Here is a 26,210-nt window from a genome sequence, read left to right as displayed (position 1 = left end):
TTTTGTTCATGCATATTTTATTCAAGAGTAAAAAAATGTGATTTGTCCCATAGGGCATGCTTACAATGTGTGTATTATTTAGGAAGTCAAATGCCAAAACATATTTCCATAGATAATAAAAAAATGTTGCAAGATAAAATCCATTATATTTGTTTGTTGAAATATGCATGTAGACCATACAAGAACCAGAAACGGAGGAAGGAAAATAACCATAAGCTAAATTGTAACAATAATAATATCAGCAGTAAATATAACCAGAGTACAATGTTTCCTGTTAAATGTAAGTGTAACACATGATTTTCTGTGTCCAGTTCATTTACATCTGAAAACCATGCTATCATGCTTTGGCAGCCTGAAAGTTGCTTTTCACTGAGATTATATTCATTCACACTATTGAACATTTTCGGTACATCAGTACAACCGAAACAAAAAGAAATAGAACACAAGGCTTCACACCTTAGAGGGGCATCTCTGCATACAAGAAGTCAATATAAAATTAAAAGCAGTGGTAATAAATAACAAAATTAAGAAAAAAATGGACCGAAACAATCAAAGGAAGCCTATTTATAAAATTTATAAAACAAGACAAATAAAACAACAAATATAATTCAAAAATAAATGAATTCAAGTTTACTATTTGAAACACAACTATCACAATTATAATCTCACGTAACAATTAGGAACTTAATTGCATGCATTGATGCGTTCCATACCATAGATGCTGTGTTAAAAATCACTTTTTGTCTATCCTTAATTCACATATCTTTATCATTAAATAGAACGATGGAATATAAAGTAGAAAAAATATTGATGTTTGAAAGGAAATTCTAGAAATTTATGCGATGTGTCACTTTTGGTTGGGGCTTCGCTGATATCAACTTTCAAAGATTATATATTTTGAAAAGACCAGAATATTATATTTTCTCCCTTTTTTTATCCATCAAAATAATAAGCATTTTTGCCACAATGCTTAGACATAGGATATGATTTTTATTTGGATCATGAAGTTTTTTCTCAGCCTGTTTCTCCATTCTGTCCATTAAAATTAGATTCCAAGAATTAATTCGCAAATGAATAATGAAAGATTAACACATTTAAAAATCTTATTAATAATCTAGAATTTTGCTCAGTTTTCATGAAGCTTCTCACATCTTGATCAATCCAAGATAAATGCCAGTGAAAACGAAAACACATTTGTTCTCAGAAGCATTAATTCACTAATTCTAGTTACATTCATCAAATCAGGTAAATAAATAAAAAGAAATTCTGTATGGATCTAACCTTTGGTTGTTATAAACTCTTTGAACAAAAGATACGTTACTTTTGAGTTCAAAAATTTGTAGAATTTCCTCCCTACTCTGATATAGTACTTTGTGTAGCTCTTAGGCATGAGATCTCGTTGAATTTGCAGCACAGTAAGAAGTGCAGAGGGCGCTAATGTTTGCTACTTTCTCCGTAGCAACAAGCAGGTGAGAAAGAAGCAGGTGGTGTCCTGATAGCAGGGTATGTTGCCAAAAAAATTCAAACTCTTCTGTTTTCCTTTGTGGTCCAGAAACTGATCATAACAATGCAGAAGAGATGAGAAAACCATGATCCTGAGCCTCTTTCAGCAGAGGACGCTCAAGTTTGTACGTTCCAGAAAGTGAATTGCACAATTCTTTCTCCCTCCGTGAGGTAAAGCTTGTTCAAATGCCATGCTGCTGTGATGTGAAATGCTGTAACAGTTAGCGCAGAGGAAGTAAATAACTTTGCAGATGGTCCAGATAAAGATTCACCTACAAATGCTGATGCGTCTACATATGGGGTAGTGTGACATTTGCAGATCTCTGTATTGAATCGGTGATGCTGAGGTATCTACAGTAAGCAGTGGAACCAAATTTCCCCCCCAAATTGCTCTTTTCATCACCTTCCCTTCTTCCCTCATTTCCCCCAAGGTTTGTCTTGCTGGGAGATGACTGATACTGAGGAAGATGAGTAAAAGAGCTGCTGGAGGTTATTGAGACGTACCCAAGGCGGAGTTAGATCTCAGACAGCAGTGGCTTTGGCGGTTTAGTGAGCACAAATGAGCACCCTGTCTTCTTTCAGGATGACAGCATCTTACTACAAGGTCAATCAAAAAATTTTAAGTCCACCAGTAAGATTGCGCTGCATGTTTTTTTTTTTTTTGCTTCCTTCCTTTATCCTTTCTTCCTCACAAAGTGGTGTGATTTAATACTAGCAAAAAACATGTAGGTAAACAAGATTATTTTCCTCATGGAGTGAACTTGTGAGTGATTCATAGTAAACACTTTATAAAACAGTAAAATGATTGGTGTGACATGGATACTGCAGTTATGTCTTCTGCCAAGCCCTGCAATGGAGGAGCAGACAGCACTCGAAACAACACAACCCCCAACAATTCAGTCTCTAGTTGAATTGAGAAAGGGAACAACAGGCAGACACAACTTTCAACCACATGTTTTTTTGTTGTTTTTTTTTTTCCAGTCAAACTGCCTCCTGCTGGCCTCTCCTCATCCCTGCCCTTTGCCGTTAACCCCAGCTCCCCCCTCCCCCAACTGTGCAATGACATACTGTCACAAAATAAATGACCTTTTCGCCCCTTTTTAGATTTGCTGCAGATTTCATGATCTACCAGTGGGCCTGTTTTATTTCGATGTTCAGAGGCCTGAATTCCCGATTTAGCAAAGTCTTGCTGCACAGCGCAACAGCGGCACGTTTTCTCTGAGGCTCAGACAGCACATCACTGGATGTTGCTGTTGTCTTCTGTGCCGTTTGCCTCCGACATATTCATCTTTCCCATGGAGTGGCCCACGTGGTTCACCCCGTCCTTGCGAGGCGGCATGCGCTCATTGATGCGGTCCAGGCCTTTAGCCTCCTCGAAGCTGGTGATCTTATGCTGGGGGGAGAAACCACGGATAGCTGAGGAGAAAAAAAACATATAAAGGGATCAGGATCAACAGTTAATGGCAGAATATCATGTTATGTTGTCATGTTATCAAATGCTGTTGGTTGTTTCAAGGTACTAAAAATAACGAATTTCAAGGTCTGTCAGTCTAAATTGGGATCTTTTTAAAAATTACACATACTGCTGGTAAATGCTGTTCACTCTGCAACTGATACTAGTGACACAGCAAAGTAGAAGCTGCTAAATTTCATCACTACCTGTTTAGAGCCAAAAAAATCACAGTTTCTCAGAGGCAACATCAACGTGCCTACTACATATTTAAACTGCCTTCTGCTTACTTTCCAGTAGATGGTGCTGTTTGACACGTCTTTTCCCAATAAATCTACCTTTCCCTCTAATGACATTCATTACTTCACGTCACACCCCAGGATCCAGTTTTAACAGAAAACACATCAGATGTTTATTTCTAAATTATTCAAACATGTATGGTAGCAAAAATGCAACCTGGACTCAGTGAACTTACCTTTATTTTGAAAAACACATTTCTTAACAAGCAGTACAATGTCTACCTGCAATCATTCTCTGTTACTTATTTCAAATAAGATACACATGTGACTACAAATAAAATGTGTTAGTGCTGGTTAACTGCTGTCTCATCCTGCAGCATCTTGGTTAGTGAGTAAAGATTACCTCAGGAATCTCGGACTTCAGGATGCATATTTCATGTTGATGCTCTGGTCTGTTTCTTGTTCTTATGCATGCAACACTTTTTAGAACCAGATGGAGGCCATTTACAAGCCAAACCCAAAACAATGTGCTTTAGTCATGCATCTCTTAGCAGCACTTGACTTTGCAGTGTTTTAATTTATCATGAACGTTCCTTGATACCTTGAAAAGCTATTTATTTTTCATGTAGCATTTTTCCAACTTCCCATTTTCATTCTCCACATCCCAGTTTGTATTTACCCAGCGCAAATGTATGCTGCAGTGAATGTGGATGCTAAGTCTGTCTGTTTTGGTTTATGTAGTGGATGGTGATGAGAGCTAGAAATAGATTAATACACATGATGGAACTTCTTGTTTTCGTCTCTGTGCACAAGGAACAGGAGTACATTAAGTGTGTTATCTTCTCAGTGCATGTGCCTCGACTCAACAGTGACAAGATCATGATCCCTCACTAGTTTCCCATCATGTAAATGGGTCAATATATAATTGCGGGACTTTTTGTAACATAGCTGACAGGTAAAATAGTTGACACTTTTGTTGTTTAGGCCTAAAATCAACACGGCCGTCTATAACCAAACACCACATGGCATTTTTTGAGAAAGATTTTTCTAAAATATTACCATACTTTCCAGACTATAAGCCACTACTTTTTTCACATGCTTTGAACCCTGCGGCTTATACAACGATGCGGATGATGTATAGATTTTTATGGGCGAGCTTCATGCCATCAATACATTTATCCACGTCACATCAGACACACCAAAAAAATTACCAAACAGGTCACAGTGGACCAATGAAACAGTTGGAATTAAATCAAATGCACTCACACTAAATTCTTCAGATCAGTCATTTTGCGCTTCATGCACACACCCTTATCGTGGAAAACACATGAAGATATGCGTATGATGTAGCTTTTAAGTAAAAGGCAATTGATCTGCCTGTTGAAGAAGGAAATAGAGCTGCTGCATGTAAGCTTGGCATCAATGAATCGATGGTGAGACGTTGGAGTCGGCAGCGTGAACTGACTCAATGCGTTTTACTGCCATGTTACAGCCAATGTTTGGAAAAAAGCATTCATTTAATTAAAAGTTAAAAAAATCTGTAAATATCTCATGTTGCAACATGGATACTTGCGGCTTATAGACAGACAAGTGCGGCCTGTACATTTACAATTTTTTTTTTCTTTTTAAATTTAGTGGGTGTGGCTTATATTCAGGTGCGCTCAATAGTCCTGAAAGTTATGTTATTTCTAAAGATATTGTAGTAAACCTGTTGACATGGGATAAATCCACACTTGACTCACACACTACTTTATATTAAATAACTAAGAAAGCTTTGGAGTCTGGCCAGTCTTTTCTTCAGGAGGAAATGACATCATGTGGAGCAGGTCATGTGATCTGGAATTAAAACACTTCCTTCAGAGGTGTTTTTGTAATGGGTAACTTAGTTGAAAGTGATTTCTGGGACACAGATACAATTTGTTGTTTGCCATATAAAAATTGATATATTGCCAAAAAAGAAATACTTTTAATAAAAATGTATGCAAGATATATTCCATGGACTTCAAAAGTCCCTCAATTATATACAGACCCAAATACTGCCAGCTGTGGGATGTTTTGTCTATTTGCTACTCTGGCACCCACTGGAAAACTATTCTTTTAAAATGTCAGTCTATATAATGTAGCCTATATTACAAATAACTATTTATTTCATTTCATAGTCTTGTGTAAAGTCTCTAAAATCCAATCATGTCGTTGGATTTGTGTTTTACTCTACTGCAAAGTAAAGTGCCATCCCTACCAGCATCAAGACTAAGAGTAGGGTTGTTATTACTGTGTTGAGCTGTTGTGTGCATGAACTTGTCAGTGACAGGTGGCCCCCCCCGATAGCAGGAGACCCTGATAATTCTGAGAGGGGGTGGGAGAAGGAGTACCGGTTTACCTTCTCTGTCCTCATCATGCGTCTCGATGGCTTCAATGGCTTCAATGGTGGCTGAGGGGGGAGGAGGGGATCAGGTTACTCCTGATTAAGCCATGCAAATGTAAAACGCAGCCCCAGCGAGAAAAAGGCGGCTCGTGTTAGGCCAAGATGAGATATATATACATGTTACAGCCAAACTCAGAGGAGCACCATGCGTTACAACTGAGAGAATTAGTGTCAAACTGGGGTTAGAAAATTCATATGAAAAATAACAAAGATAGATTCGTGGAGACAGAGAGTAACATTGATATTGAAATGGAAGGAGTAGAAGGTGCATTTTAAGTAATAGGAAAGAAATTATTTGCAGTGGCCTCACACTGGCTGTACACTGTAATTAATTCTAATTGTCAATTTTGTCAATCTCTCTATTCCTTAAAATCTGGGAAGTATTGGTTCAAAAAGGAGACCAGTAGCATCATTTCTGAAGTTCTCCTTCTTCCAGTTGGATTTGTGTGCTTTTTTGCTTCTGTATGCTCAAATATTCAATTGTTTGCTAATACATTAGATGTAAAGAAAAAAACAGCTTTAAGTTTAGGTTTGAACTTATTGTGGTTACAGTCTAGATATATTTCTTAAAGGGACCTCCATGTTTGTCTGTTACTACAATGGGGTCTATGATAACACTGTAGAATCAAGTTTTTCTAAACACTGTAAGGCAGATATTAAACTATATTATGTGACATAATTTGGTATTGTAGACAAAAAGACTGAAAATTGGTTTGAATTTGGTCTGTAACATTAGTTTCTCCTCCATAGCCTTAATGTGAGGCTATGTAGCATCACTAAGAGGCTAAAACAATCCTTGTTGGCTCCTCTTTATTCAAAGCAGAGAAGAGAAAAAGAACGACCGAGGGAGAGATAAGAGCAACGGTGGGACTGAGAATGGTGATGAGGAAGAGAAACACAAAACAGGCAGTAAATGACAGCGAAAAGGCTTCGGCTGAGCCTTGTGCTCACCGCTCTGCAGTGTCTGTCTGCCTCCAGAGAGAACCCCGCTTGGCAGCATGCCAGTGGGCGTCAGACCCTTAAGCGTCAACACATTTTCACTCTCCTCTCTGCAGGAAAAGACAGAGAGAGAGGCAAACAGGTCAGAAAATTTTGCTGAACCTTGATCAGACTGGAGAGAGAAAAAACACTTAATGCCCCCACTCTGGCAAGCAGCAGACGCAGTGTGGGCACACACAAACACTCACATACACACAGATGCATACAGATTCTAAATCTGAATACATACATATATAAGCAGACCTACATTCACATACACACACAAGCAAAGTTTACCTGAGAACTGAGAACATTTTGGCCATTTTTCCGATAGCACGAATCTTGTTTTTGATCACCTCCTTGCGAGCTGCAGCTGCATTTGCTGCAAAGAAATACAGATACTGTCATTATAGACTTCTAAGACAGAAGATCCTGTCATATTCTACCATAACACACAAGAAACTGTCTGTGGAGTTCTGAAACACTATATATGTATCACATACTATACTGTATATGCACAAAAGATACTGTAATTTGGAAAACATTGTCTAGGTCATTGCATAGCTTTAGATGCTGTGATTATACAGGTATGAGGCTGTGTACTTGTTGATTTTGTCATTGTGGCCTATATGCAGCAATACATGTTATCTTAAGTTCTGTTTTGTGAAACACAAAACTGTAAGTGACTGTGTTAGTTTGACTTAATGGCCATGTCAACATCAAGGGGCATTTTATTGCATGCAATATAATTGAATTTCAGCTGATATTTTAATCAGAAAATCATAAGGAAATGGGAATAATTTATTGCCTTCTTTTTGAGCATGACTATTGGTGAGAGAATCAAGCTAAACTATCAAAGAAATCTGGCTCAAGAATAAAGGAAAGCCAAAATCCATGTTGTGAATCCCACAGATGTGGGAGGAGTGTGCTGTCACCACTTCACCAGCCAGCTAACTACCCGGCCTTCTTATAGAGTCCATGTAGGCTGCTTATGTAAATCACCCTGATGAAGGCAAGAGTTGTTTTCTCACAATAGCTCAGATATTAACAGCAGTTTGTGCAGATCTCATTGTTTAAATGTGTGGAGTGTGGAGTGAACCCACAACGCACCAATTCTAAGTAGAAACAATACGCTTCTCACCGTCAAAGATCTCATCTTCATCATTCATGAGTTCATCATCGGAGCAGATGCTCAGCACATTCACCAGCATTTCTGTGACTGCAGACGGAATAGTGTTGAAGAGAGAAATAAGGTTATTGGGCATGGAGGTGACACATTAGGATGCGGTGTCATAATAAAAGCACCCGACAGATATTAAAAGAATACCTTTCTCTCCAACAAATGGCAGGGACCAGGTGAAAACATCCATGAAGTTGGGCAGCCAGTAGGGATGGGGTGAGCAGTTGAACTGTCGGATGTTCATGACGTTATTTTCATATTTCAGTACAGCAGCTGTTGACAGACAAAAGAGTAAAACCTTCATCTTAATCATACATGTATTGTAGTCTTCAAGTATAGTCATATTACGTGAAATAGAGTTGATTGTTTAAACTGGCTAAACAATAGTGAGTGACTATTGAGTTTATGTGATAAACTCAAGGACTGAAGCTGTATAGAACCAGTATTGTCTTGTTGCTGCTGGGCCCATTAAAGCAACATGAATTATACAGTGAGGTTAGAGATGAATAAAACCTTTCTTCAACATAAAGAGAATACTGACAGTACAGGTAGTGATGCATCGTATACGGGCATAATAACTATATACATCATTACTATGCAAGAACGCATGGGTTGCAACGCATGAGCCTCTTATTAGCATGTTATGCAGAGACACCAACATTCGGATACAAATCCTCAATCTAAAAAATGTAGAACAACTGAAGGATAAAACAGGCACACGTGATGAAAATTATTAAATGAAAACAGCCTTTAGTAACACTAACGATCAGATATTTACAATTAATAATAATCACTGTGCCTTAAATGACATACATTTTTAATTTATAACAAGCTTCAATCCCTGTTACTCTTAGTAAAAAGTGATATGATACTACAGAAATCTATACTTAGACTGTCGTTTTGTTTTCTAGTTAAACTGCAAATATAGAGATAGATATTGTGTGCTGTTACAGCCATATGCACAATCTTTCATATGCTCTCTGTAAATGTATTCATATTCACTGATGTTACTTGGTATTTTTTTCAACACAAGCAGAAAAAGGAAAAAGAAAACAGATATTCAACCACTAGATGGCCCAGCTGAGGCCAGGGATTGCTGACACTGTTACATCAAGAGGGATAAAGCCACATGTAGATAGTCAGCAGTGCCGACAGTCCCTCCCACGCTCCCCATCTCCCATAGCCTATGGCAACCAAGACACAGATCTGAGAACACAAACAAACAGGGGCTCCCTGATGCATTCTTATGCGTGCTCACAGCTAAATGCAGCTACATTAACCCGTGCACTCCAGTTTGCGCTGTTAAAACTGCTTTAATAGATAAGTCAAAGGAGCCCATGGCTGTCATTTTATCACACGGAGGACCACTTTTTAAGGGTTCTGCCATGCCAAATGTCCCTTTCGTGATGTACAGCTCCATTATGTGTGTTCATCAACCGGCTCTGTGCAAGGCTGTTATTTTATTTTTATTTTTTTGATAAAATCTAAACCAGATGCAGTTGAAAGGCCAAGGGTGCAGGTGTTGGAATCGAAGCGTCTCTCTTCACAGCATGAAGCTTTACTGTTGACTGTTGTAGCATTTAATTTAACTGTAAATGGCTTGCTCAGGATCTGCCTGTCTGTCTTACATAGCCACAGAAATTGTATTGTTTATAAGACTAATACAGGAATATGGAAATTTTACATTATTCTCGCATAGTCAAACCATTCTGCAGCACAGGATGGTATACAGTATAGGGAAAAGAAAGGCTCTGGGTTGTTTGTGTTTCTTTAAACCAATCACAGTCATGTTTAGCAGAGCAAAGACAACTATGTAGCTACAGTAATAGCTTAAAATAGTGACGGGGGAACTGTTTCGGGTCAACACAGGGAGAAGAATACTTTCAAAAAATGTCATTAACAAACTAACAGCACTGCCTTAGTGCAAGATCCAAATCTTCAGAAAAACTTGATATTTTGGAGGTTGTCATCCCAGTAGTGAATGGGACTTTAAAAACAGTAACACACAGATACTGGAAGGGGAAGACAAAACGATCAATGGCAGGCTTATACAATACAATAACTTTAAATATCCTAGTATCATTCGTGTCAATTTCTGATATTAAAAAAAAAAAAAATCAGAAGTGATCAGAGAAGAAACTCCAAACTGAAACAAAGACAAAAGAGATAAAGAGATTTTTCTGACCTTTGTTGTTGTAAACATCCAGGTAGTTTGGCGCTGAGAAGATGGTAATGAGGGATGGGAATCCAGTGGTCTGACTCTTACGATACATCCGGTAGCTTCAAGGCGGTCAGGTGGAGGTGAAGACAGAAAAAAGGCAGAGCTTGTTCTTATATATGTAAATATGTATCTATTTTTGTCTGTGTTTGTAGTTGTGCGTTTTTATGTGTTTTGTAGCGCTAACTTACCCAGCATCTTGTGCCTCGTGCGCTCGGATTATTGATAATAGGTTATTGCTCTGTAGGAACTCACACACAGCTGGGTAACTGCAAAAAAGAGTAAATAAAAACTGGGTTTCGTGATATCACTGCAAACGCTTTTAGTGTACTGTAGAATAAAAGAGCAACAGAGTCAGTTCAATTAAGTACACACTCCTATCATAAGTCAAACAGAATTTTAAAAACAGTTGTTTCCCCCCCATCACACAGCAGAACTTTTCAAGCTGCAGGTTACTAATTTCATATACAGTTTCACTCACTAGAAAATGAAACAACAAAGATTTATCACTCATGAATGCATTTATGAAAGCCTGGCTGAGGGTGACGCAAGGGTGTGAAAAACTGATCCAACAGCTACCTGTTGCAGTAAAAAAAAAAGAACAGTAAGCGGCAGTTGGATATTCCTGCCCTCCAGCTCTAACCTGACAGGAAATATGGCTGAAAATGAATGAACCCTACAAGCTAGCTCAGTGTGCTACTACACACATACGGCATGAAACACCACCCTTTGTTATCAAGCAGTGTTTTGAAGCCGTCGATGATCCACCCATCTGATCCTAGAAAAACCACATTTCTTAAGTTTCTGATTATGTTTCCTCAGGATGGAACCATTTTGTTCCACATCTTGAAGGTGCACTCTGAGATGTGGAGTTTCATTGTGTGTGCTGTCGATGCCTTGAGGAACACAGTGGCTCTTATCAAAGAGCCCGTTATGAAGCCAGTGATCTAAGATTCACGTAACAAGCCAAGCATCTTCCCCTGCTTGGCGATGTGTTGATGTCTGCTAATTGCTCCTACGGTCTTGTACCTAAATGTCCAATAACTGCTTGTTAATCACAGTGCGGGTTGTCTTTTGGCTGCTGACTGGCACAAAATGAACACTTTGCCATGCTGTTTATGTATGCAGCAGTATACGGCCTTCTTTTGACTTCATTATCATATATTTGTTGTGATTTTTAGAGTTACAATTGTCATATTGGGCTACCAAAATGTCAACTGTACATAAATGAATGGATTTTTGCACATTATTTTCTGAATCTATGAATTCTTTACATAAAATATCCTGTAATTTCAAGTCAATTTATTTAAATATTATACCTGAGTTAAATTTAGGGCTAATTATACTTTACTTGAGTATTTCTATTTTCTGCTACTTAGTGCTCGTACTCCACTACAGTTCTGGGGCAAATATTGCACTTTTTAATGTACGACATTTATGTAATAACTGTAATTGCTAGTTTCTTCACATATTTGGATTAATAATACAACATTATATCAGTAAAGAAATAACAACGTACATTAGTCGTTAGTGGCCCATTCTGTGTGGTGAGAACTTTTGCTTTTCTACTTTATGTATATTTTCATGGTAATACTTTTGTACTCTTACTCAAGTAACAATTTCAGAGCTGGACTTTTACTTGTGGCAGAGTGTTTCTACACTGTCGTAGCTATTTTTGCTGAAATACAAGATCTGAGTGTATCTAACGGCACATTTATGAGGAAAGACATCACAGATGAAGTGAACAATGATGATCTTGTAACAACGTGCATGTCAAGAGAGAGAGATGTATTAGATAGGAAGGGAAAAGTCATTTCTGGTAGTGTGCTTGTTGGAAGTGGGAGATGTGGGCAGGTGTGAAGGCCTGAAGCATCTCAAAAATGGCAAAACTTGTGGGTGCACCCAGTCAGCAATGGTGAGGAACAAACCACAAATGGTGGTGGTGCTGGCATAAGTTTGGACTCTGGGGGCTCCACCTCAACTCACAACTTAAAGAACGTGCTGCTAACATTTTGGCAGCAGGTAGGGAATTTTCAAATCCATGCCGGTCAGAAGTGTTTTGGACCAACAGAATACAATGCAAGTGTGGCCATAAGGTTTAGGGTCGTCCTTGTTTGTAGTGTTGCTTTAGTCAACGAAAATTATGACGAAATATCGTCGTCGACCTTTATCACGACGAAAACGAGACGATACGAAATGTAAATGGTGGTTATGCGACGATAACTATAATAAAATATATAATACAATATTGTTGATGAATAAAAATGAGACGAAATTCAGTTTACAAAATAAAAACTCTGCTGAAATGTCTCTTCATTTTCGTTGAGCAAAACGAGACGAGACGAAATTATTTTGTCTCATCTCGTTTTTGTCAAGTGATAAAGGTCCGTTGATGACGATATTTCGTCATAATTTTCATTGACGAAAGCAACACTACTTGTTTGTGGTCTATTTTTAGTGTTTAGCTCTTTTTGTCTGACCGATAACATTAATTGTGTGACCAGTATCATTAGCATCTGACAGTCCGTTACTGAACATACCTTCAATCACTGATTGAAGCGTAATACAATTTCTGTAGTGATGCTTATAAGATAATCATTTCTTATAAGCATAATTTCTCAAAGACTAACTAAAGCTATGATTTTGTTACTCCTGCACTGGACCACGATCTTGCTCCTACAGAAAAAGCAAAAACTGAAAACATCAGCGCTGTGCCACACAGGACAGATAAGTAATGAGAGTTGGGACTCTTCCAGATAACTACTATCGCAGGCTACCATTTAGCACCTCTCACCACAGTTGTTACGTAATGCTTCAAGGTTGTGTTATGCCATCCAGAAATGCATTATCACTTCAAACCGTGTCTCCTCGGTTAGAAAAAAATTACAATTTGATGAGCTGTTTTAAAATGCAACGATTTACGACCTCAATTCAGCACCGCCTCAATCTGTCACTTCCTTGCAGGTCACAAGTTTTTAAAAGTACTTTGTGGTTCCTTCATTTTATCCCAGCTGCTGCATTCCAAACCCGCCCAACAACCAACTACCCTTTAATATTTGCCTTATATAAAATAAATCATCCTTAAAACATAGCCTGCAGAGGACTTTATTTATGCTCAAATGACAGATTCAAGAGTAGGAGTTCTAATTCTTTGCCGGTTTCTAATTCTCATTTTTAAATACATGTAATTTTAATGTAAGATTTGCATTTTTTAAAATATATATTCATATGTTCATCATGTTATGTATTGTATGTCAGGAATGTAACTCAGGAAGATTAGCTGACAGTGGATTCTTCAAATGATCAAATAAACAGGACACATTTCAGTTTAATATTGTGATAATTTGTGATTTTCTGTGCATAAATTTATAGTTATGAAAACTTTCTTATTGTCTGAAATTAATGATTGCAATGATCAATGTTTGCAGTGTTGTTGTCAATGTCAAATCTTGAATAACCTATTAGAACACATTTCAATGCAAACCTAAATTACCAGTTATTACCACCATCTCCATCAATCATCGTTGATTCAATCATATTAAAATGCCACATTTTTGTTATTAGGTAACCTACAAGTTACTTTTTGATCTCATCCAACATGTGTTTAGTTGATAAAATGCCCGACAACAGTAACAAATATCCATCACAGTTTCCCAGAGCCTGAGGCGATGTCTTTGTATTTCAGTCTGCAACAGGAAGAGATTGAGTTTACAGCAATAAACTACAGAAAAGCAGCAACTTTGGAAAGAACAAAAGCTTTTTTTTCCCCAGATAAATAACCAAAATGATAAAGCACTTAAACATAACTGCCAAATCACCACTTTGATTTTCTCCAGCCCGCAACTGCAACACAGAGTAAATCCTCCCCAGCAACAATCCTCTCCTCCTGCACTTCCTTACAGTCGCTGCCATCCTCGGACGCATCAAACTTTCAGAAGTGTTTAAAATATTTAAGCGCTCAAAGGTTTGTGCCGGAAGAAAAACAAGGAGACTTGTGTGCCCTGAGCACCTGGCGAAAGTGTGCCATCCTCCCTGTTTATCTAGGTCACATGGCTGACGTTCCCTTGGTGGCCAATATATAAATTGCAGGAATAGCTGCGTTACACACAGACAGGAATATGTTGTAACTCTTTCCACTATGGCTGTCGGTTCACCCTAAAAGAACTGCACCACGCTGGTCTTAAAAAAACGTTATATAACCGTTTCTATTAAAAAACACATCTACAATGCATTTCTACCTTAGAAATAAGGGCAATTTCTTCATCGCGCTTATAAAAAAATCAAGTTCCTCAGAGCTGCACAGAGTATTTTTTATGTTTCTGTGTCATGTAATAATATCCCAGCATCTAATATACAAATTTATTTTTTGTCCGCTCCAACGCTATCTATTGATTATCTGCAAGAGAGCGCACACAATGCTTGCCTGCGGCTCAAATTCCTTTTCCTTCTCCCCTTTGTGAAAACACACAATAATGTGTCGGTGAGCCTGTGAGTGAGAGAGCATGAGGAATCTGACAAGTGAGGATGAGTGGAAGAGACAGAGAGAGATGGAAGTGCCATGTTGTTAGTGTGAAACCAAGAGGTTTTTTTCTTTCAACTAAGGAAATCCATCTGTCAGGCTGGTGGTCATCACATTCAATTTCCCCACAATATGAAAATGAATGTATGCAACCATATTAATAACCACCCAACTCTAAGAGGCAAAATGTAACAGAAGTTGAGAAGGAGTGGAGCCGACATTGTGTGACAATAGTCTTACTATATGTAAAAGCGTTACAAGATCTTTGCATCGCATTATTGAAGCCGGCAGTCGTGCTGTGCCACGTAAATAATGCATATAATATGTAAAAGCTATATGCAAAGACTCTGCAGGTGGATTTATTTTACATTTTTTATGGGTTTAATTCAGAATTTTATCAAAAAATATGCATCTTAATATGAGAGTCAGAGTTTATTCTCTCTGAATGTAAGCACACATCGAATGAATGCAAGCTTTGCATTTTTAAAAATGCATAGTAATGTATTTTATGTAATTTGATGTGTACGAATGTAAATCATGTTAATTATGTTGTGTACTTTATGTCAGAACTGGACTCCAGGAATTCACATTTTAGTTTAGTATAGTGATAAATTGCGCTTTTAGAAGTTTCTGAGCAGGAATTTAAACATAGAGCATGCTATTTACTGTTTGCAATAATCAATGTTCACTGTGTTTTTGACTACACACTGTGTAATACTATTTTAACCGCCAATTATAATGACAAAGACACATCTGGAATGTACAGATAAAACTATGCAAGCTTCAGATTTTCAGTTTCCGGTTGTGCCAGTTTCAAAAATTCTTCAGTCCTAAGGCTACTTGTGGAAAATGCTCAGTATTGATTTCATGGAACACATGTTTATGGAGGCAAATAACGCTCCCCACTGCTATGTTTCTGTATGTACAGTTAATGTATCATGACAGCTTAAAGTCCAATAACTGCATTATATTTGATTGAACTGTTAATGCGCCACCTTTTCCACAACCTCCTCTTATCTACTTTTATTTCAGATATTGATTTTCTTGCATTTCCCAAAAATCCCCAGGAGAACGTCTTTCTCTGTGCTGCATACATACTGTATGGTTGGCAAGAGTCATAATGATGGAGAGGTAAGTTTGAGAGTGAAGGCAGAACAAAGCCATGGGGAGATAGATGACTATTATAGCAGCATCCTCCACACATCTACAGAATAATCCTCACTGAGCTCCTATCTTGCTGCAAACAGCTATCGGTGGCCATTTTACACTAGTGAAAGGGGAAGTTAAGACACTCATACGGCTTTTATTGTTGATCTTCATCAATTCAAGCACATGAATTTCGTTTTAAACTCCTATATTGACCATTTTCCACACAATAATGCGCTGATGTTTCAGGCAGACACTGGTTTCAGTTCAGCTCGGTTTGGTCATGACATCAACTTTCAGCTACTGGACACTTGCTTAATCAGATAATTTCATCACAATCAGCATTTGTTGCTTTAAAAGCTACAAAGATGTTTTGTTTTTAAATACCATGAGGTGGCTTTTATAGCAGAAAAATAATGCCTATTTGAAAATAAGTACTAAAAGCTGAAAAACTGTGCTGTCAAGCTAGCGTATGTATACGCTGACTGCAAAAATAGAAACCAACAGTCATGAAGTGCAAACACGGAAACAGCACAGCCATGGTTAGAAATAGATAGAACTCAAAATGTCTTTAACAGTTGATTTTCTTTGATTATTTGTTTACATATACTACTGTTCATGAATCTGGGGTCTCTTAGAAATGTCTTAATTTTTGAAAAAAAAAAAGCAATTTTGTTTAATGAAGATAACATTAAATTAATCATAAATCCAGTCTAGACATTGTTAATGTGGTAAATGACTATTCTAGCTGGAAACAGCTGATTTTTAATGGAATATCTCCATAGAGGTACAGAGGAACATTTCCAGCAACCATCACTCCTGTGTTCTAATGCTACATTGTGTTAGCTAATGGTGTTGAAAGGCTAATGGATGATTAGAAAACCCTTGTGCAGTTATGTTAGCACATGAATAAAAGTGTGAGTTTTCATGAAAAACATGAAATTGCCTGGCTGATCCCAAACTTTTGAACGGTAGAGCATTTAAAAAAAAACAAAACAGAATCAAGACAAACAACATTTTTCCAAGTGTCCACAGATATGTTGCCAACACTAGAAAAAATGATGTTATAGATAACTTACTTTTTTATTTGTTTCCATACTCATTTGTCTCCTATCTTTTGTGTAGACACTGCTTGCAGTTCATCCCAGTTCAGCTAAAAAGTCCCAGAACTTTTTTCACATGACTGTTGGTTGCAGCTGAGTCACTAAGAGCTTCATGGTTGCACCACAAAGCACAAAATGTTTATTTTGTTTGTTTGTTTGTTCTTAAAAACTGCAAATGTGTTATTTTTGGCAGATTATATAAATGTGACATGTCGAATCTCCAATTGCCCAATATTGGTGTTACCAATATTGGAAAAACTGGTAGCTCTACATACTGTTGATATTTTATTACTTGCATTTAAAACATTTTTTTCAGTACTTGTCTCCCATCTGTTCTATGTAAACACTGCCTGCAGTTCATCCTAGTTCAGCTGAATAGTCCCAGAATTTATGTCACATGAATTGTGGTTGCAGCTGAGTCACTAATAGCTTCATGGCTACACAGAAAAGTACATATTTTTTTGTCTTTTATAGAATCTGTCATAGCAAACTACTTATTTTTCACTTTTTTTTAAATTAAGCATATAGAATGAAGTGATTTTGATGAAATATCAGGATTTTAAGCTTAGATTCGGTAAATTTTCCTCATGGAACAGCGCATAACAGATGAGTAGTCTGAGGACAGTCAGAAACTTGAAAATTCAGTGATTTTTCATGTTTTTACAGTTTCTGACTCTGATTGATGGTGTCATTTTGGTGATTTTTAAAAAACCATCATATGTCTCTTAAACCAACAGTGTTAGGAAATCAGAGGGTTTAACAAAATCACACGCTTTGGGAAGAGATCATCACTCCTTTAAACAGTATGCAGAGTGGAAGTAACAGACTCAAATATGCAAAACAGTCAGGATGCTTTGAAGTTGGGTTTGCACATAACGCTTCAGTAGAACTCTTTCATCTGATAGCTGTTCTAACAAGTGACACTTTTGACACTTCTACATGTGCTTGCAAATGCTCAAAAACGAGAACTACACTTTGGTTATAATGTAACTCCGTACTGCAATTATCCTGCACGCACTGCCCAGAATGTCATTTCCCCTTCAGTGAAGGAATAAGTCTTGCTGACTTTTAGTGATTCGAGGAGAGCTGCAGCTCCCACGCTTGGGTCTGTACTGTTCTGAACCTTCATTAAGAAAACTCTCACCATAACTGCCACCTAATCTCTTCTCCTCACCACCACCTACTTTGATAGCTCTCTTCCATCTCACTATTGGAAAACTGCTCACTCCTTCCTTTACATGCTGTCACAGAGGTTGTTAAACAGAGTTGTGTAACAAGCCCATTCCCACTTTGCCTCGCTACTGTTTTATATTTTATTCCATCGTCTCTTTCACTCTGTTTTTAACTGAGTCTCGATTCATCCAACTGATCTTTTGTCTGTAACAGTCTATGCTGTAAGTCAAAAGTCTTGAAGTTTTAAGGATATGTGTAGCTATTCGATTACTGAATCATTTACGCTTCTTGTTAAATGTGCCTCTGTTTGCTGTTTTCTTCTTTCTGCTCAGTTACCAACAAATATTTGATATCTATTAATAATTTACAGTCCTAACATCTATATTTACCATTAAGAGTTCATTCGCACAACATCTGTGTAACAGTCAAACTTCTCCCTGCACTGCAGCAAATCTCTTAAAGGCTTAAATGGTATCTCATCAACAGTGATGGCTTCAGGAGTTTACTTTAAATTCATGTCATTCTCTTTCTCTCATCTACTTCAATTGCTTAACTCTCTGAATCCCAAAACCCACCTGCAGATTTAAAAAGCATGCTATTTTTTTTTTTTTTTTTTTTTTTTTTTTTTTTAAGAAGAATCACCAAAATGACAGCTGTGTGATGAATCGTATAAGTTCTCGTATTTCTAGACTTCAGCTACGAGTAGGTCCTGGCCCTCCGCCACGTTTTTCTGCGCGGCTCCGTCCGCATAGTTAGAAAAATTTGGAGGTGCGTGGAGCAAAAATTTTCTGCACGGAAAGGCTGCTCGAGGGGGCATGGGTGCGAAAATGACGTAATTTTTCCACACGGAGCCGCACGGACCTCGCGGACACGGCAAGCATAAAACAAGCTTTATTCTGGTGTTGGTAACGCTGGTAGGCACTTGGTAAAATGTTGCATAGATTGATAAGAGTTATTTAAAATGTTTGTAAAATTAATATGTAAAGAAATTAAACCTTTTTTTTTTTTTTTTTTTTTAAAGATTTGTGATGTTATAGTTATGTCATACTGCATAAAGTTCTCTCTACTTCCAGCCATGTTTGTGCTACTTTCATAGAGGATAAGGACTTTATTTTACTGTGAAAAATGAGTCCACAGTAAGTAAAAATGTGACAGGAGAAAAAAACATAATGCCTGGGCCTCAAAGGGTTAAGCACACCGTCTAAGCAGACAGGCTGTAACATAGCTGACAACATCAACCAACATAGATGTTTTTTAGTTGTTTTTTTCGCACTCTATTTATACCAGTAAGGATTTATTGGACCAAACCAAAGTACAGTAAGAGACCTGAGATGAGCCACATGGGTCAAGCTAATGCAATCAGGGCTGTATGTGATATTTACGTTGGTGATTCCTCGCAATGAAAGATGACATAAAGACAGTTTTAGACTACTGATGAATGAAACCGTCCTTTAAATAAGTCCTGCGATTATTTAATTATCTCAGCAAGTTGGAATGATCCAACCCAGAGAGCTGAAGCTGCTTCAGAAAGTCAAAGAATCTGCTCACCTGTAGAAGTAGGAGCAGCCTCGCACTGTGTTGTGGCTGAAATATTCCTGGGTTTTCTCGTTGCCGAAGTCTTCCAGGGGATCGGACCACAGCAGATCACACATGGGCCCAAACGCTGGCGGCTCCTTGAACCGATCCAACTTCACATAAAGATGCAGAAATTAACCTTAGACACATGATTGACATGCAATCTGGTATTCGTTGAAGCTGCGGGTTTTTACCTTTTTAATGTCATCTAAGGTGTGAATTTCAGGTGACAGTCCGCCATGGACACACAGAAACTGTTGGTTCATGAGTGCAGCCAGAGGAAGGCAGTCAAATGCATCCATACATGAGTCATACACCTGCTCTGAGTACTTGATTTTACCTGCCAGAGGACACATATGTAATCAGTTATGACATGGTAGCTATGTCAAAAGAATAAAACTGTTTGTATGGACAAGTATGTTTACATATAAAATGAGTGTAACATGTTAGATTGTTGATCTGAGACACTTTTAACATAGAACAATACAACATTACAGAAGAAGCACACTGAAATGTGAATCTATTTTGAAGTAATAGGCAAATAAATCAAAAAAGAAAGATATGAGGAAGGGAAATATTTCAAAAACTTACTTATGCATACATTTCTATAGGTGAAGTAGAGCTGTATTAACTATCTTAGTAGGTTCATTTTTATGTGTTTGCTGCAGGCATTGTATGTATTTATTGAGAAAAATCCACAAAATGCATAATTTGCCCAGAGGTTATTTACCTCCCATATGTGTGTGCATGTAATGTGTACATACTGTGCATGCATATGGTTTGTTATCAACTGTATATTTTCAGTTGTTTACAGGCAACTCCATCCCCTTTTGGGGGATCATACAGAATTAACTTGACAGCCAGCAAACAGGCACATTACCACCCAAAACTGCTGAAGGCTTCATATGACATTAGCAAGACATGGAGAGAAAACATCAAAACAACATGTTAAACACTGAGCGGTACTCACATTCTTGTTTGAAGGTGAAATATTCTGTCAAATGTCTACATTCATGATTTCCACGAAGTAAAAATAGAGTCTTTGGATAGAGGATTTTCAGCGACCAAAGGTATAAAACACACTGTGGAAGCAAACACACAAACACATCGTCATCTTATAGCAAATGCATGAAGCTTTTTGCGGCTTATTTCTCCTGCATGACAAAATAAATGAAACCCTCATGACTTTACCTCGATACTGAAGTAGCCACGGTCAACGTAGTCCCCGAGGAACAGGTAGCGCGTTGTGGCTGGTGATCCTCCCACTTCAAACAGCTTCATAAGATCAAAGAACTGCCCATGGATGTCCCCACAGACTGGAAAACAACCAAAGGATGGCAGATGTTACGGAATCCCAAAAATCTCATTGAATATCTTTGTTCTTTGTATGCATGTGTACACATCAATTTATTTGCAAGTTTGATGAGAGAAAGTATGTGCAATGTCATTATTGTGAAATTTCTCTCATATTCTATTCAGTGAAACAAGCATAACTCTGTTGTAGCTTCTGAAATCAACTAAAAAAATCTATTATCAGGGAACTAAAAACTCTCGGATGTTCTTCCTCTGGAGACAGAAAAAGGGCATTTGTTTTTTATTGTTTCTGAAGGTTCAAGAGAGACAGTGGAGAATATGCTACTTTATACCAGAGGTTTGGAGTGTATTCTCTTGTTGTGTGTGCAGGTTAGCTTTATAAATAGATAGATAAGCAGGCGGTGCAGCTGCGTGGAGATGCTACAGTTTGTGTTGATATCTGTATCTTCACAGGCCTAATAATTGTATTTGAAAAAGATGGTTTGTGTTTGCTGTAATCACACCTGTTGCTGTAAAGCAGTGAACTCAGAATGAGGCTGTCATTAATAATGAAGTATCATATATAGGTATAGATAGATAGATAGATAGATAGATAGATAGATAGATAGATAGATAGATGTTATGCAACAATAAACAGCTACAGAAGTAACAATAGCTATATAAGTTGTAACAGAAAAAAATGAGTGTTGTGTTTGAGTGTGAAGATATGTCTAGATCTATTTGCATCTGCACATTTCATCATCCTCACTCTGGATTATTGTGTCCACTTTATATGTTTTTCTATTGACACTGCCACTAAAGTTTTATTATAATAAAAGTCGATAAATTCAACAGAAAAAAGTCAGCAGAAGAGCAGATCAGACCAGTTACAAACTTGTAAAAATAATACTCTTCATATGCATATTACTGCAGCAAGAATATGTATTAAATCTACAGTTACAGCCAGATATCCGTCTATTAAAACACATGCATAATAACTGAAGCATGTGAAATTGAGAAAGCAGCAGAATAGCTTCTCCTGTCCTGAGGTCATCTCTGTATCGAGATATTTCTACGGTCTTTGGCTGAAAGGTCTCCGTCCTCTGCTTCTGAGAAATGAGTCGCTCTCACCTCAGAGCGATAGAAAAACCTCAAGCCCACAGGGGAGATATATACTTTTTGGTAGTGAACACTATGGCTCTGGAGTGCAAACCTACATCTCATTTCCTTGCTGCCTTCAATTTTTCATTATCATCGTTCTCTGTCTCCTTCTCTCCTACTCATCCTCCATCTCCTCTCGCTTTTCCGTCTCCCCTATCAGCTCCACAGTGGCCTTCGCCCACTCAAAGCTTAGAGCAATGTGAGTGGGAGACTGCATGTGTGACTAAAGCAAGCAAGCACACACATACATACATACGAGCACGTACACACGGCCATATAGAACACACGCATGGATCTGTGAAGACATTCAGACCCCACTCGAGCTCACAGAGATATAAAACAAGTGTGTGAACGGCCGTACACAATGCTCAGTCCATCATACATATTTCATGCTTAATACGTAAAGCCTCCATTTCCCTGGCACCAGACAAGATGAGGAGACTCCACCTCAAGCCAGCGTTGCACTTCATCCGTTTGTCACCTCTGTTTTGGCTGAACACTGCACTTGCTTTCAATTACGACAATTAAGCTGATGGGATGCTAATTAAATGCATAATTGCATGTATATTTAATGTCACACGCTTTGCGATATTAAATATAGATGCTGGTAAACAGAGCGTGAGAGTGAAGAGCCTGACAATACAGCAAAATCACATGGCAAAGAATTGGCGGGGATTATAAGAATATAATAAAGAAATAAGTGCTGAAAATGCTCATGACTTTGAGTGCTAAGTCTAGACTAACTTTACTTTTCTGGCAGGCATGAATACCAAAGTGTTTCTGTGGTTTTCCTTTGACTTTTTCATTGTATTGTAAAAATGATAGTCAAGTTTCAGTGCCAGCAGAAATACAATACTTTTTTCATTACTTTCTCTGAAGAAATAGGAACAATGTTCTCTGTAAAATCCTATTTTCATGAAAATTTTCCGTTTTGCCTTTTTTGTTGATAGTGAGAATTGAGATGCAGAAAGGAAACACTGGAAGCGATGGGGAGATGATGAGCAGCAAAGGTTCCAATCTGAAGAGGGGGTGTTGAGATTATATGGTGTCTGTCGTAAGCAGCACCACCGGAAGCTCCAAAATAACCCTTTAATTATTTTGACGAAAGAAGGCAACATTTGCATTCAATGTTGCAGAAATCCACACAACCACACAGTTGGAAAGTCAGAAACTAGCAAATCTAACCAGGTATCCAGTTTTTGTTACTTTGCCGTTTTTGATTCTGACAAAGCATTTCACTCAGTCTAGTCATTCTTTGTGACACAGATATGCTTTCTGTTTGTAATGCATCTGAATTTATAGGTTTATTAAGATGTTAACTGTCTGAATTCCAAGCTGGTTCTAGGTGAACTGTTGTTGCTGTCACCATTTTGTGGCCTTATTTTTCACTGCAATATAATGTCCTGCACCTCTATAGAAACCGTACAACCATGGCTAGATGTAGCAGTGTGCAGCATAATACAGTTATGATGCCAAAAATCAAGAAAAAATAAAAAAAATTATGTTGAAATTTTCTTTTCAGAAGTTGAAGAAAATGGTGACTTTACATTTTAAAATGTTTGTCTCCTGTCTGTTCTGTGTTAACACTGCCTGCAGTTCAGGCCAGTTCAAAAGAATCCCTGAATTTCACTTGGCAGTCACAGCTGAGTCACTAATGGTTTCTCTGGTATGATGAAAATAATTTGTCTTTGGCAGATTTTTTTTAAGACATGTAGAATAAATTGGATTTGAAAAATCATGACTTTAAGCTTAGATTGGGTTCATTTTTCTCATGGAACAATTCTCACATTTTTTTCTGATTTTACAGTTTCTAACTTTGATAAATGCTATGATTTGGACAGTTTTTAAAGATGCAGAACTGCTGGCAGGTTTTAGAGTTTAGAGGGTTAAAGACGGAGTTTGAGATTCTGGAGAAAGATTGAATGAAAGAACATTGGAATAGTGTTGTGTGGATCAGTCCAACCATTTGGTTTCTGCACACAGACAGCCAGCCAACCCTGAGGAGATATCCACTGAGAAAACTCTAGTGGATTGACCTTTTAACCTTTATTTGCCTTTAATTTGTTGATAGATATGATGCATGACAACAAAATTGAAGGAATGAGTTGTGATTGATTTATCTTGATGGTAGAGTACACGGTATAAATGTCCTTTTTTGTTTCTGGTTGAGAGATGCTCATGTTTTAGAGCACAACTAGGACAGACTGCAGATGTTGGAAATAACCACTTCATTCACAAATGTTTTTGGATGCTACAATTTCTTAGCAAACCATACATTTCTTTCTACTTTGATACCTTTTACCATCATATATGATTATCTCGCTGGTTTATCTCTAAAATAAAGACGTTTTTCCAAAATGACGACCCGAATTATAAAACTTTGATCCACATGCTGCTATTGTTGAAGCTAAAGCGTTTTACAGATATAGAACCATGTATGTGAACTATTTTACATGCACTCTTTGACAACATGGTGGACACTTTTCATTGTATTGACATAAGTTTCTCATTTTCTGTGTTTAATAATCACTTCTGCTCCAGACAGGTACCTTGTTTATTTTTCTACATGTCTCTTTTAAAAGCAATATGTTCGCACTAATGACATTCTGTAAATCTGATTCAGCACAACTGAAGCCACGACTACGACCAACAGTTTTGTGAAAGAAAAAAAGAGTAATTTTTTTCAGTATTGATAACATCTGCAGACACTTTGAAAAATATTCAGCATGTCGATTCTAGGTTTTTGCATTTGCTGTAAAATAATTATTCATTGGAATTATTTTATGATTGAGGGCATTTTAACATTGTCACATTGCACAAAACACATTTTTGAGTTCTCTCTACTGCTAGCCGTGGTTGTTCTGTTTCCATAGAGGTGCAAGATTTTATATTAGAGTAAAAAATTAGCCTACAGTAATTAACAATGTGACAGGAGCACAAAAACAGCCCAGTTCAGAAGGTTAAACATTACATCCCTGGTTTGATTCTGAACTGAGATCATACCCTCAGTCATCCCCAGTCTGTCTCAAAAATCTGTTCAATAAAAGAGAAACTCCTATCCAGAATAGTAAAATCAGTCGGACACTGTCAAAAACCCCCACCCCAGACACTCCGCCCTCCTGAAATAAATGGGATGGAAAAAATAGGATAAAACGCATCTCTTTCTTATGGATGATCAAATTCCGGCCGCATGTCAAATTATATCTGAGCAGACATTTTGGTTTGCCATAAAAATAAACATAAAACATGACTGCATGCCACTTTGGTGAGTTAGCTACTGGGTCATGACATGGTGCATCCTGGCTGGCTGTCACGGTTTACTGGGACCCTGAATGGAACCGAGCCAACCTAAACAAAATCACCTGTGCTTTTCCTGCTATGACGAATCAAAATGTCTGCCATGACAAAGATCTATAGCAACCCCCAACCGGAACACTGAATCATTTCAGGCTGCAGGTGCTGCATCTGGACTTTAAGTAGCAAGTAAATGTGTCCAAAAGGTTTGATACCTGTGACCGGCGCCTCGATGTCTAGTATGGTTTTCTCCTGACGCAGGATGGCTGCCCCCTCATTGACGATCCGCAGCGCCACGGCTTCCTCCACACGGCCTTCCTTGGTCAGGTGGGCCTTCAGGAGATCCACTCGAGGTTTCCCTTCACAGTCGAACACTTCCTTCATCGTAAGGCGGTGGCTCAAGGGGAAGGGGACGGCTGAGGACAGGAGCACAGGCACATAGTGACATTTAAGCACAGGGGATATCACAGTTACTATGGCTACTGTTAATGCCATCAAGAATACAGTTCTGGGCAGTTTTTTATTTGCCACTGTGGGAAGATAATGTGGCGAACAGCGCTTACGCATCATACAGACAAAATATCATCAAGGAATTCATGCGGAAATCTTATCTGAGAAAACTCCATCCATGTTTTGCCTGCAGGCGGTAAAGTGCTGCTGCTGCATCCGTCTTTGTGGACGGTGTATGTGCATCTTAAGCATGAAAAACGCTCTTGTAAACATGATTTTTCTTGTTATGCAGAGAGTAAAGTATGAAAAAGCATCTGCAAATTCAAATTAAACAGGAATTAGAATCAACTTAAATCATTCAAATGCATATGTTAAACACCATTACTCTTACATCTTTGTATTTACCTTTATTTTTCAAAAGTTAAGAGATGTAAATCACTGCCTTTATTTTACAGTGTCTGTAGAAGTGCTGCGTGTGTATCCTCATGTCTGTATATATCATG

General features: G+C 37.9%; 1 protein-coding gene across 2 annotated transcripts in view; it reads right to left on the bottom strand.

The window, feature by feature from the left end:
* ppp3ca (protein phosphatase 3, catalytic subunit, alpha isozyme) overlaps nucleotides 1-26,210 on the bottom strand; it is a 31,787-nt gene continuing 5,577 nt past the window's right edge. The window contains exons 2-14 of one of the 2 annotated variants that reach the window (XM_023268022.3): nucleotides 25,473-25,673; nucleotides 20,701-20,825; nucleotides 20,480-20,591; nucleotides 19,704-19,849; nucleotides 19,483-19,622; nucleotides 10,185-10,262; nucleotides 9,961-10,055; nucleotides 7,923-8,048; nucleotides 7,737-7,814; nucleotides 6,893-6,977; nucleotides 6,569-6,666; nucleotides 5,573-5,623; nucleotides 1-2,919 (exon numbers count right to left, since the gene is read on the bottom strand). In XM_023268022.3, the coding sequence (XP_023123790.1) occupies nucleotides 2,741-2,919; nucleotides 5,573-5,623; nucleotides 6,569-6,666; nucleotides 6,893-6,977; nucleotides 7,737-7,814; nucleotides 7,923-8,048; nucleotides 9,961-10,055; nucleotides 10,185-10,262; nucleotides 19,483-19,622; nucleotides 19,704-19,849; nucleotides 20,480-20,591; nucleotides 20,701-20,825; nucleotides 25,473-25,673 (1,514 nt within the window). In that variant the 3' untranslated portion in view covers nucleotides 1-2,740. The remainder of the gene's footprint in view (nucleotides 2,920-5,572; nucleotides 5,624-6,568; nucleotides 6,667-6,892; nucleotides 6,978-7,736; nucleotides 7,815-7,922; nucleotides 8,049-9,960; nucleotides 10,056-10,184; nucleotides 10,263-19,482; nucleotides 19,623-19,703; nucleotides 19,850-20,479; nucleotides 20,592-20,700; nucleotides 20,826-25,472; nucleotides 25,674-26,210) is intronic. The other variant, XM_023268023.3, reaches the window with a different exon arrangement.

This window comes from Amphiprion ocellaris, chromosome 14 (genome assembly GCF_022539595.1).
Source record: "Amphiprion ocellaris isolate individual 3 ecotype Okinawa chromosome 14, ASM2253959v1, whole genome shotgun sequence".
Taxonomy (NCBI): domain Eukaryota; kingdom Metazoa; phylum Chordata; class Actinopteri; family Pomacentridae; genus Amphiprion; species Amphiprion ocellaris.
This window is presented reverse-complemented; position numbering and strand designations above follow the sequence as displayed.